Source organism: Macrotis lagotis, chromosome 1 (genome assembly GCF_037893015.1).
Source record: "Macrotis lagotis isolate mMagLag1 chromosome 1, bilby.v1.9.chrom.fasta, whole genome shotgun sequence".
Lineage (NCBI taxonomy): Eukaryota > Metazoa > Chordata > Mammalia > Peramelemorphia > Peramelidae > Macrotis > Macrotis lagotis.
In genome coordinates, this window is record NC_133658.1 from 4,947,366 (window position 1) to 4,960,504 (window position 13,139).

Below are 13,139 nucleotides of genomic sequence, written 5' to 3' on the forward strand. Positions count from 1 at the left end.
CAAATGTCCCAGTTCATGGACTTGTAGTAGATGCTCATGAAGCACGCCAGGATGGAAAGAGAATCATGAAATGATGTCATAGACACCCCAATGAAGAGAAACTTGGCCCAGACTATATTTTACATTAGTTCCTGCCTTTTTCCTTCTCAGTGTTTGTTGGCCCTGGATTGTCTTCTGGACTCAGAATTATCCATTGACTGTTTTTTTTTCTCAAAAATACATCCCATTTTAATGTGCTCTTCTTTTTCATTCTAGACTAAGCTACTTTCAGCAAAGGGTTTAATTAAATTTGATGGGTTAGAATGTCCATTGGAATAGTAAGTGCATTGTTTATGAGGGCTGAAAGTAAGGCGACCCTTCGTAAAGATTTGAAGAAGATTGAATTAATGCCATGGGCTCCATTTTGTTTTGTCCGGTGCTGGCTGGCACTGCAGTTGGTGCCACTCACCCACTGATGACCCTTCTTGATTTTCAGAGTAGCCCATTGGCGCGGGCTGTGATGCAGTCTCAGAAGCCCCCCAAGAACTGCAATGAAGCATTCACTGTGGAAGGTGATCAAGTGTTTGAACGGCGCTATTACTCATCTGAAAGAACAAGGCCTCGCTATCTCACCGGGGATGTTGAGAAAGAAATAAGGTGGGTAGTGGAGTTAGGGAATAGCCCTGCGAGCTGGCAAGCCTGGCTCTCCAGAGCTTAAGATATGTGCCTCTAGGGTTGGGAGGTGGATGGCGGGGGGACTGGAATCAGGGCGACTCATCCTCTGCTTCGAGTCCGGCCTCAGACACTGACCAGCTGAGTGACCCTGGCAAGTTGCTTAGGCTTGTTTGCCTTGGTTTCCTAATCTGTAAAATGAGCAGGAAAAGGAAATGGCAAATGCCTCCAGTGTCTATGCCAAGAAAATCCCAGTGAAGTCACAGAGAATCAGAGATGACCGACCAACAGTTGATGGTAGTGTCTTTCACTTTGTCTTTAGGGGCTGTTTTTGTGTAAATGTTTGTGGTATGAGAGAGGATTCAGTTCCTGGGGGTGGAGTAAGAGGAGGCAGAAATGTCTCTGAAAGGCAGGCCTAAAACCCATCACATATTTTAAAGAGACAGACATGGAAAGTTCCATGAGGCATTGGAGTTGGCTAGGACCACTGTGGCCAGGAGCCTGGTCCAGAATTCCCTCTGTGACCTGACCTTGGCTTGAAGCCTGCTCTCCTAGGAGCCAGCTGTGCCAGGAGGCCCAGGTTTCTTCTCTGGCATCATCCCCTCCTTGCCCCTAGCTCAGTCCGGAAAGGTCTTCACTGTGCTTGGAGAGGGTGTTTGCCTGCACTTGTCTTTCTCCACACTCACCTGTCCATGTGGGCAGGCTAGGACACCACAGTGCTGTGGGATCATTAGACCCTGGGCAGACAGTAGGACCCTAGAGGTTCCTAGATCACCCAAATGCTTTAGGTGGTGCAGCCAGGGTAGCCCAGGCTGCGAGCAAGGCCCTGCTGGTCCTTCCTGCACTCGGAGCTGGCACATCTCCTTCCCCAGGTGCTGCCGCCTGGAGGCAGGCTGCCTACTCTGTTCCTGTCTCCCCCAGCACAGAGTGTGTGAGATTGGGGGATTAGTTCATGTGGAGCAGGTGGTGCTGCATCCTCTGCAGACAGCTCCTTCTACCAGGGCTCCCTCTGTTCTTCCCGAGGCCCTCATTCCAAACCGAGGTAATCGGGCTCCCTGAGCTGAACAGGATGAGGGATGACCAGCTGTTCTCCGTCCCCCAGGAGGAACCCTCTCAGCTGTGCCCCTGAAAACCAAGTCAGCTCCATCTCCGACAGTTTAGAAACTGTCCAGAAAAGACTTCATCTGCCATGACCTTTGGTGTTTGCCCTATTTGTTATTAATTGGTCTGAAATCAGTCCAGGATTCCAATCCCTCTGACCTGAATCTCATTCATTTCCATGCTTTTTCCTTTTCTGACCCCTTTTTGCCTTCTTCCTCGATCCCTCTCTTTCCCATTCTCCATACACAAGATGAGTGATTGTCCAGGGAGGGGGCAGTCCAGGACCCTCCCTCCATCAGCTCTCATTGTAAGCAGGTGACCCCCGGGCTGTTGGACCTTTTCAGAAGCACCTGGGGCTTGGGGCCCTGGCTCCTTTGGAGTCATCAAAGTCACTCTTTATTATGGCCCCCTCGCCCTACGTGCTGCTCTGATCATTCTCTTTTTCCCAGAAGAGAAATGCTAAAGTGATGTGTTGCTGCCTTATTTACTGCTGGCTAGAAGTCTCCTCTTCCCTGCTGATGGGTCAGCTGCTCGACAGAGGGGCTTGTTTCCTCCCTAGGGGTCCTGCTCCAGATAGACAGTCAGAGGGGGCTCTCCTTGCCTTCTGGAGCATTCCCACAGGATGGGCTCCTGGGACCATGTCTTTCTCCCTTCTTGTCTGTCTCGGGATGGGTGGTCTCAACGTTGCCCACAGGGCAGAACATAGGCTGCCTTCCCTTGTCTGGTATTGGCTGCAGATTTGCTGGATCCATTTCTAAGAGGAGAAAGCTTAGGCTTGTCAGGGACAGGAAGCTCATGAGGCTCCCCTAACCCAGTCTGTGTGTGAGAGGGGGTGAGAGTGTGAATCAGTCATCTCAGAAAGAAGGTTGGAAGTCCCCCAACCCCAACCCTTCAGAGCCCTGGGCCCCACATCTCAAAAGCCTCAGTCATTTTTTCCTGCCTGCCTTAGTTTCCTTATCCAGAAAATGAACTGGAGAAGGGAATGGCAAACCCTTCCAGTATCTTTATCAAGAAACCCCCCAGTGGGAGATTGAACCGCAACTGGCCATCCTACCTGGGGACTCCCCAAGAAAGACTCAGCCAAGCCAGAGCTCAGGCAGCCTTGGGGGGAGCACTAGCTTCTTGTCTTGGTTCTTGCAGCCATCTGGAGAAAGAAGTGGAGAGCAAGCTTGCACAGCTGGCAGTGCTCCGCCAGCAGGGCCGCTCCCTGGAGATGGACCTCCGGAAGAACCAGGAACTGGTCAACAGCCATCACCTGCATATAAAGGAACTCAAGGTGAGAGCCCTTGACTGGCCCCAGACCCGGGCTGTGAGGAGGGGGGGGGGGGGACGGAAGGGCTTCGGCACACCAGAAGCACAGTAAGAAGAGCGAGGAGTGTTTAGGAGTCACTGAGGCCAGTGACCTCCCAGGGCCACATACTTGTAGAGAGGGAGACTTAAGGGCACCATGGGACCCAAAGGGCCAGGCTGGGCTTGGATCTGGGAAGACCCAAAGTGCAAATCCAGCCTTAGGCACTTTCCAGCTAAGTGACCCTGGCTGATCATTAACCCTGTTGGTCTCAGTTTTCTGAATGAGCTGAGAAGGAACTGGCAAACCACTCCAGAATTTCTGGAGAAACTCCAGCCTGGGTCACTCAGTTGGACACAACTCAACAAGAGTATTTAAATGAACATTGATGTGTGATAGGGTGTGAGACACTGAGAAGGGTCTGGTGGGTCTGATGGAAGTCTGGGGAATGGGGATGGGGTGGAGGGGGCTCCCTCCCCAGTCTTGGGGCTTGTCCAGCTTGGGTGGCAACATGGCTGACCTGGGGAGGGGAGGACCTAAGTCTGAAAAATGTGGATCCAAAAAACCTCAATAATTGTCTTTCAGATTAAAGTCAGAAAAATCCTTCTAGAAATAAAAGATCTTGAGAATGAAGAAGAAAATCAGAATGTGGACATTTCGACTCTGGTGAGATCCCAGTCTCTGGTGACCTGCCACTGGGCCCCTGGCTCTTGCCAAAGGTGCCCTGCCCTCCCACTCTGGGCCCTGCTGTCCATGTTTGTACTGCTCTTGTTCCACCCCCCTCAGGCGCTCCTCCCAGGCCTCCTTTGCCCAGTTGCCATTTTATTCCATTGAATATTGGGCCTTCATAATGGACATTGGCCACTTTCCCCTTCCTGCCTCATCTTGTGGCTGGGGGCTAGAATTCCTGTTCTGTCCCCTCTGCCTATGGTCACCTTCACCTGCTGGGTGGACTTGCTCTGTCCTCTGGGGAAGGGGCCGTCCCTCCCCTCCAGCCCCTCCCTTTTAACCTGGTTTCTGCTGTGCTTCCGTGGCCTTTTCCTCTCTTGGTGCTGCTGCCCCCTCTCTCATATTCAGAAAAGTTCTTGGTTCCCATTGTGAACAGGAAGAGGAAGACGAAGAAATTAAAAAGCAGCTGAAGGATGTGGGGGATGAGATGAAGGTTCGAAAGGAAGAATTGGACAATTTAAGAAAACAGAAAGTGGATGCCGAGCAGGCATATGAAGACTTCAAGTTGAAAATTCATCAGGTTTCTGAATTAGCCGAGCCTGTGAAGGTTGGTGGTGTGGCCTTTGTGTCTTTGTGTCTCATAGCCGCAGTGTCTGCCATCAGAAAATTGAGGAAGCAGACTCCTGAGCCCCAAAATGGGGCTTCTCAGAGCTTTGGTTTTCAGAGGAAACAGACCCAAAGAATGATTGTACTAACCCTCCAGGTGAAGGGGGCCAAGCCAGGCTGGACTTGTGGGGCCGCCCCAAGGCCTCAAGACAGTTTGGGATGTTCACACGCTCCTTCAGTGGGTCATCCAGTGGTGAAACCAGGAAGGCAGCCATGCCTTCTGAGCCCCTGACCCACCTCAAAACAAGAGTGGTTCTACAGAACCACCCTTGTAGATGAGCCCCCATGGTCTTCCAACCTTCTATATGTCCATTGAGTCCTTGGGCCTGCGTTCCCTGCGCCATTACGAGGAAAGGCTCAAGGACTCAAAGGGTTTAAGTTCTCAGGTCATGGGGTCAAATGGTCAGAGTGGGTGAAAGTCACCCCATGTTCACGACTGGACTAGCAGCTTCCTGATCCCCAGATTGATCCTCAGAGCTTTGGTTTTCTCTTTTGGTGGCGGGGCAATGTCTGTCCTCCCAGCTTCAGCCACATCCTGGTGGAACTCCCTCCCTCTGTCCCCCAGCTTCATCTTCCCTATAGCATCCCCTTCCGTCCCCGACTCTAGCTGTGGATCCCTCCACACCCTGCCCATCTGACCTGTCCTCCTGCCCCTCCTGCATGTCTGTCATCCATGGGCATGGAGACACACACTCATCCACCCTTGATCTCAGCTGCCCCTCCGGACTCTGAGCAAAGCCCTCATCACCACCCATGAATTGAATGACTGTCTCTTTGCCCTGAGGCTTCACATTGGTCTCAGCCTGGCTCCGTCCTGCTCTGGAGCTGTCCGGTTTTCTGAGGGCAACCTGTCTTTCCCATCACCCTCACCCCCTCGTCCATCTTCTCCCTCAGCTCACTGCAGTATGGTTTTGTATGGATCCCAACAGGCCCATCCTGTTCTAAACTCTAAGGAAACAGTTAAGAAGGCAGCAGCCCCTGTCCTCTAGAAACTTCTAGTCTGAAGGGAGAGGGGGAACCTGGAAGCTTTTGACAGAAGGAGCTCCCCATTTAGAAGGGCTGAGACCCTCAGGGGGTCCAGACCCCAGAGCTGACTGTCTCTTCTCATCCAGGACCTTCCCCCCTATCCTATTGCAAAAGCTCCCTCCAGGATGCCTGAGTCCCCCCCCTCCAACTTACCTTGGCTTGGGGACTGCTGAGCTTGTCTGTCCAGCTCCTCGAGGCATTTTGGCTCTCTAAGCTGAGGCCTGGGGGCTCTTCTCGGTCTTTGGACAGGGTGCTTAGGGGCTCACTCAACTTTTCCTTCCACAGGAAGAGCTGAACCAGGCCTATGCAGATGTGGATACCCAGAAGCGTTCCCTGCGCCATTACGAGGAAAGGCTCAAGCAGCACGTGGATGCTCTCCATGTGAAGAAGGAGGAGCTGATCCAGACTGAGAAGGAGCTCGAGGTGCCTGCCCCCCCGGGGAGGGGGTGACTGGTTAGGGCTGGGATCCCCGGGGCATCCCTGATGTTTAGAAGCTTTCCTTGCAGGCCCAGGGACTCAAGAAGGGTTTTGAATGTATAGATTCAGACATGATTACAAAAGAAAGTAGCCCCTTCAACTCCAAATAGAAATAAAAAGACAGTCCCTCCCCATACCTGGAAAGGCGTCTGGAGCCATGGAAGATTTTAAATAAATAGAGGGTCACAGAGCATACTCTTTAGCAAAATGATTTTCTTATAAAGCCTGTCTTATCAAATGCTTTTTAACAGTACCTCTCTTTACATTTGCCCCCCACCCTGAGAGCCAGAAGAGAGACCTTGGAGTTAGAACTACATGGCACTCCTGGAGCTGTGTTGTCCACTTGACCCCTCCAAAATCACTGGCTCCATCACCCCTACTTTGGCCCTGCCCCAACTCCTCATACAGCTTAGGCGATGGAGTTGTTTTTTTTTTTCTAAAGGCCTTTTTTTTTCCCCCATCAGGAATGTTCATGGGAAACAAGTTTTTGATGTCAAATAAAACTGCTCTTTTAATTGTTTTTAGGAGAAGATTGTTCTGGCCCAAAAGATCTGCCCTGAACGAATAACAGTGACCAAAGCTCCCTCCATTCTCGACAAAGAAATTAGTCGACTAAGACAGAAGATCCAGACAGAAAGTGACAGTCATGGGGACAGAGAAGAAATCATAAGGTAACCAAGTTGGAACAGAAGCTTTACCCCAGACTGATACCCTGGCTCCTCCTTTGTCATTCCTGGATCTGACCACAGAAGGCACTCTTGGGATGCCCACTTGTATCATTTCCAAGGAAGCCCTTCATCCAGTGGAAGGAAACCTGTCCTCTCCGCTCTCCTGAGTGGTCCAGAAAACAGGTCTCTCCCACCTCCTCCAGGTGCTCTTTTCACCTGGGGCTGCCTCAAGGGGCTGCTCTGCTTTTCTCTTGCGTGGCTGGATTTTTGTCCTTTGTATGAAAATTGATTTCCTTCCCAGGATGTCAGAATTGCTTATTCAGGGGCAAGTAAAGCAATTTGGGTTGGTTTGGGGCTTCCCCCCACCCCATAATATCTTCTCATTTCAATGGTTGATTTCATAGACTGTAAATGAGAACTATCTTCCTAGAGAACACTTGCCAGTGTTAAGGAGATCATAACCTTCAAAGGTAATTTTTTAAGAATCTTTAATGATTAGAAAGTTGTTTTTCCTTACACTTGTAGACTCTGGATCTTTGGATAATTTCTTCCCAGGCCTGTTGTGATGTCAGTATTTGAAGACAGGGTCCATAGGTCTGTTCATCATCTCCTTCCAACCTTCTCTCAGCCAGCCTGCAATATCTTCACTATCCTTTGGTAGTCTCCTTTGGAGGAGTGTTTCCTCATCTTTCAGGGTTCTCTAGTGTAGAGTGCCATCACTAAAGGCTTCTACCTCGAACCACAAAGAGGGCCACCATGGTGGTTGCCCCTTTGAAGAACAAAGAGCAGACCTTGTGGTCATTCTGTTAGAGAGCGAATAAGTCACTGGTGGCCTCCCCCTCAAGGAGCAAAGAGTAGGGCCACAGTGGTCGCTCCATCACAAAGTGAAGAACATTTTCCCCCTGAAGAGTGAAAACCCCACCCTGGTGGCTGCCTGCCCCCTTGAGGTACAAAGAGCAGCACCATGGTAGTCATCCCGTCAGAGAGTGAAGATTGAAGAGCACACTGGTGGCTGCCCCCTTGAAGACTGAAGAGAGCCACTGTGGTGGCTACCCCATCAAGCACTGAAGAACACCACTGTGGTGGCCACCACTCTCAGGCATGCCCTCTTGAACTTGCTGAGAATCGGGGATGGCCTCCCCTCCTGGAGCAGCAGCGTTCCGAGGCTCTTTGTTCCTGCTGAGCTCATTGGCTGCACAAAAATCTCTTCTTTTTCATGCACCTCATAGGATGAAGTGGGGGAATCTCAGTGTACAGGCTTCTCTCTCACTTCTCAGTTGTTTGCTCTTGGAGTCAGTCCACCCAGAAAATGAGGGGCTTCCAGTCACACCCCCCCTTCCCAGACTTCCTTGATGAATGGGATCCTAACAGTCCTGTGAGCACCTGGGTCACAGATGACTGCTGGCCTCTCTAGACATGTGTCCTTGTTCACAAGTTGTGCAGTTCCCACAGGTCTAGTTTTACAGGCTCTATGTCCTTGGTCAGCTCTTGGGGACACTGTTTCTACTCCAGGCCTTTGGGGCTCCAGCTCTCTCCTGGTGGCCTTTGGTGGGTTTTCTCCCCAAATGGGCCAGTTGGTCTGGTACAGGCCTGGAAGGTTAAGTATGGAGAGAGAGGGATGGCTGGCACAGCCCAGAAAGAGACGACCACAGGACCCTAGGTCTTGGCAGCTCTAGGAATGTCGGAGGAGAGGGCATGGAGCCCCACCTGAAGCAAGACCTTAGATCCAGGCATTGTGTGTGCAATGGGACCATGGGGATGTTTGCCCAGCATCCACACTGCTGCCAAGGAGGTGAGGGCTCTGTGCAATGGGTCTTATAGACAGCCCAGCTGGCACAGGGTTTGGCTTCCTTTGGGGCAAGAGCTGCCCAAGGAAGCTCCAGGGGAGATTCAGAGGAAGAAGCAAACTGGACAGCTGGTGTGGGAGCTGGTAGCCACTTGAAGGGCCTTTCAGAAGCAAAAAGCACACATATGGGTGTTGTCCCCAGTGAGCTCTTTCGTTTTTTGTTCCTATTGGCTGGTGTTCACCTTGAAGACAGGGGCCATAGGTCTGTTTATCTTCTCCTTCCAACCTTCTCTCAGCCAGCCTGCAATATCTTCACTATCCTTTGTTAGTCTCCTTTGGAGGAGTGTTTCCTCATCCTTCAAGGTGCTCTAGTGTAGAGTGCCATCACTAAAGGCTTCTACCTTGAACCACAAAGAGGGCCACCATGGTGGTTGCCCTTGTACATTTTTATACGATTCTTCAGTTGATCTTAGGTGTGTGATGCTGTGGGAGGGGGCAGCATCAGGTATGGGCCCCTGCCTCAGGGAAAGTGGGGTATTGTAGGGTGACCTTGTTAGCTCCTAGCTATCTCTGACCTGAACTCTGGGGCTCCCTGAAAAGGGCTTATCTTCCTCAGAATTAAGTTTCTGTTTGTTCACCAGGCAGTACAAGGAGGCAAAAGAGACCTATCAGGACCTGGATGGCAAAGTGAAGAATCTGAAGAGGTTCATTAAACTACTGGATGAAATAATGACACAGAGGTACAAGACCTACCAGCAGTTCCGAAGGTGAGTGGGGGGCCCTTGGGTGCTTATCCTGGGGTGGGTCACCAGCCTGGGCATCTGCACTTTTGTTCCTTTGCATATGTGTGTATGTTGTGTATGAGCTCATGGGAGTCATTGTTGTACAACTTTGAGGTAAGGACTCCAATTTTACAGGTGAGGAAACTGAGGCATCAAGAGTTAATGGGAAAGCTTCAGAGGCAATGCAGCAAAAAAAGTCATCTCTGGGATGACTGACCTAGGAGACCTACAATCATTTGGTTTAGGGAAATCGAGATCTTGGGGGCCATCCCTTCTGCCTTGTCCTTGAAAATATCTCTCAAGCCTTTACTTTGATACTTAGTCCATCCTTTGTTGGGGGGGAGGTGCCAAGAGAAGAAAGCTCCAGGTTCCCCTTTGGGGAAGAAAGAGAGAAAATGGGACGTCACAGACCCCTGGATATTCCCAGCCCAGCCCCTAGAAGGAACAGGATGTGGGCTGGTGACTGGAAGGGGATTGGGAGGGGAGGAGGTGGCAGCAGAATGACCCAGCGCCCCATGGACTTTGTAATTATCCCTACCGAAGTCTGATTTGACTCAAACGAAAACAACCATTGTCCAGGAAGGTCAGATTGTGCCCCCAGTGTCTGGTTCCAAAAGTGGCTTCTGTTCCCTTCAGGTGTCTCACTCTACGATGCAAATTGTACTTTGACAACCTGCTTTCCCAGCGTGCCTACTCCGGCAAGATGCTCTTTGACCACAAGAATGAGACTCTGGCCATCACGGTGAGTCTGGGGGCCAATACCAAGTCATTTCCCCTGAGGTGTGCACCACCTGCTAAGCCCACTGAGCCTGTCCTTGTGGAAGACTCCAGTGAGACCAAAGCACAAGAAGGAGAGGACACAAGGCTCTCCTGTGGCAGTGCCAGTCCTGCTCTAGTGGCAGCAAGATTGCCCTTGGACTGTTGGGGCTCTGACAGTGTGTTGTAACAGTGCTGTCATGGGCGGGGCGGGGGACGGGGGACTCCTTGAAAGAGATCTGAGAGAAGCAGGCGCCTCTCACCTGTTTTTCATTAAAAACTCAGGATTCAGTCAAGATCTGGATTTGATTCTTGACTCTGCTCTCCCCCTCCCCCCGAGCCTGGCCAAGGCCTTGCCTTCCACCTCTGAGGTCTCCATCCCTTTGTCCCCTGACCAGCAGCAGGGCCACATCTTCCCATTCAGTAGTGACTGTTCTTCTATTTCCATTATACCCAGGTCCAGCCTGGAGAGGGCAACCAAGCAGCGTTCAGCGACATGCGCTCCTTATCCGGAGGGGAGCGCTCCTTTTCCACTGTTTGTTTCATTCTTTCTCTGTGGTCCATTGCAGAATCTCCCTTCCGATGCTTGGATGAATTTGATGTCTACATGGTACTATCCAGTCTTGAGTTCTCTAGTCTGTGCTTGGCCTTATTTGCTGGGAAAGGAGGGTGCCCTCCTCTCTTAGTGGGTAACTGTGGCATTGGAGTGGGCACTAACAACTGCTTCCCACCATGACTGATTTTATTTTTCTAATTTGCAATTAGTCTGTGGTCATACTTTGTATTTCACATTTTAAGATTTTTGAAGCAGTGGTTTCATTCATTTCCTGGAATTTGTCCCCACCCATAGCCTCCTTCGTGTTATTTGAGCATTAATGACATCCAAGACTAGACACCCTGACCATTTCATGTGAAAAGTGGCTACTGCCAGAGGAGGGCACATCTTGAGGTCTCTGTTTACTAAGAGTCTGATGCCCCGATCTTCATACATTGAGGAAGAGTCATTGAATTTGGGGGCCAGGATGCAAGAGTATGTTCAGCCTGTTGGATGGGGTGGGGTGGGAGTGAGGGGTTTTTTAAACTTTGCTTGAGAAAAGTGAAAAGATTACTCAGTTAAGACTAATCAATATGACATCATTTGCCAGTTACATAATTTTCTTTTATTTTTTTAATTTTCTTCCTGTTTGTAAATATTATGGGCAAATTGAACTTCCATCAAACTCCTTTAAATGTTACCAGGCACAATTGACCTTAGTTCAACGCTCTTTCTATGGGGCTGTTGACAGCAGCAAGGAGAATACAAAGGGTTTGTTCTGGGCTCATATTGGGTCCCAGCAGATGTTGTCCTCGACACTTGTGCACTCACATTGGGGGATGGCCCAGCGAGCAGGACCTGAGTTCCAGGTTTATTCCTCTTTAGGACATGGTCAACAGGAGAATCGCCATGGACATGATCCTCAAGATGGCAGATTCTCAGCACTACCGGCAGTTCATCCTGCTGACTCCCCAGAACATGAGGTAAGGCTGGCTCTCTGGCACCACTGGTGGGGTCTGGCCTAAGTAGGGGATCCCCAGCTGTGGGCCAGGCAGGCTCCTGTCCCCTCCTCTGGGGCTGCCACTCCCATCCAAGTCCATCCAGCTGTTCAGGCTGGGTCCCTGTGGGTCAGACACTGAGAGGGACCAGGGCCAGGATCTTACCATTATGCTCTGTTTGTAGGTCTCTTCCCCCAAGCAGGTTGATCCGAATTCTCCGCATGCAAGACCCTGAAAGGGGCCAGAGCTGCCTGCCTTTCCAGCCGGCCAACATAGAGCAGGATGAAGAAGAAGAAAACTGATTTCTCAGCATTGGGGAGGTACTGCCCACTTTCCAGGGACAGTGTCCCCAGGTTGGTGTTGGAAGTTCTGCTTTCAAGAGTAGTATTGAGAAAGATGAGCCTCCTTGTTCCCCCACCTGAATCTGTGTTTCAGCCTTGAGCAGTATTAAAGAGAAGCTGAGTTCTCTCCCACCCTCCCACCCCATGTGTGGTTGTGATAGGCCTGATGTCAGACCCTCACCCTCTGTTGTAGGAGCCTTGTGTCAACGTGTCTGCGTGGACCTTTGTGTTATGTTGTGTTCACTGTGGACTTGACAAATTCTCAATAAATGTTTCAGAGCATTGACAGTTTCCATTGACTTCTTCCACCAACATGTTACCTTCTATGCCCTTGTACTCCCACCGACCTGCCCCTAAAGACAGGAAGTCCCTGCCCTGGAGAAGCCCCGGCCTAGCACTGATATGCTTTCCCTCACCTCCCCTTGAGGAGCCCTGCGCTTCCACTGGGGGCAGGATACACTAGGATGGGCAGAGGGGAAGGTAGCCTGGGCCCTTGTGCAGTCTGACCAGGACCCGGGCCTGGCAGACTGAAGAGGGGCAGGAGCCCACGTGGGACCTGGCTTTGAGAAGAAGACAGTGACTCTGGGGCTCAGACCCCAGGTCCACTGAACCTCCAGAGCCTCAGGGGCTTGGTAGTGGCCTAGTCTATCAGTGGAGCTTGGTCCAGGAGGTCAGGAAGCAGACTTTACTCCAGTTCATGTCTCTGGCAGTCCTGAAAGCTTGAAGACGCCCAACCAAGCTTGATCCATGAAAGGGGCAGAAGGCCAGACATTTCCTCCAGAGGTGCTCTGGGCACAGAGCCCTGACAGACCGGGATCAAGGAGAAGATGGAAGGAAAGAAGTGGGGGAGCTCCAGATGGGTCTGCTGACTTTTGCTCTGGCTCCGCCACCCTCTTCTCTCAACCGCTGCCAGGGTACTTCTTCCTTAAGCCCTCTGGAGTCCACCTTCCCATCTCCCCCTTCTCCCACTCTTTCCTGTTTTCCTGTCCAGTGTCCTCTCTCTTCCCTCCTTTGACCAGTTCCACCCCCCGCTCCTTGTTTTTATGAACTTGGGAATCCCCTGTCCCTCCTCCCCTTCTCCAATTCTCCCACTCCCCTGCATCACTTCATAGTGTCCTGACTTTCTGAAACCAGTCCCAGATGCCCCAAGAGGTTCAGTCACTCCTCGGGTGACGGGTATCCACCTCCACCTGTTTCTGCACAAATGCATTCTCCTTTGGTCCAGGGGCAGTGGTCATTGTGCTTGGGCCGTTCCAGACCCTCCCAAAAGTTCTTTTCCCTCACGCTGTCTAGCATTTTTCTTTTCTTAGAGGGGGAGGAACCTGGCAGTTTGCCTCTCCTGGCTTGCAGGATTGTTTCATGACTATTCATCATTTTTCTTCTGAAAACTGTTCT

At 51.1% G+C, this 13,139-nt stretch overlaps 1 protein-coding gene across 1 annotated transcript in view; it reads left to right on the plus strand.

Annotated features, from left to right (window-relative positions):
- Positions 1-12,032, plus strand: part of SMC6 (structural maintenance of chromosomes 6) — a 37,773-nt gene extending 25,741 nt beyond the window's left edge. Inside the window, exons 18-28 of the mRNA XM_074195060.1 lie at positions 476-636; positions 2,893-3,028; positions 3,626-3,706; positions 4,146-4,316; positions 5,687-5,824; positions 6,404-6,549; positions 8,974-9,099; positions 9,751-9,856; positions 10,328-10,480; positions 11,291-11,388; positions 11,588-12,032. Of these exons, the coding sequence (XP_074051161.1) occupies positions 476-636; positions 2,893-3,028; positions 3,626-3,706; positions 4,146-4,316; positions 5,687-5,824; positions 6,404-6,549; positions 8,974-9,099; positions 9,751-9,856; positions 10,328-10,480; positions 11,291-11,388; positions 11,588-11,705 (1,434 nt within the window). The 3' untranslated portion in view covers positions 11,706-12,032. The remainder of the gene's footprint in view (positions 1-475; positions 637-2,892; positions 3,029-3,625; positions 3,707-4,145; positions 4,317-5,686; positions 5,825-6,403; positions 6,550-8,973; positions 9,100-9,750; positions 9,857-10,327; positions 10,481-11,290; positions 11,389-11,587) is intronic.
- Positions 12,033-13,139: the final 1,107 nt, after the last annotated feature.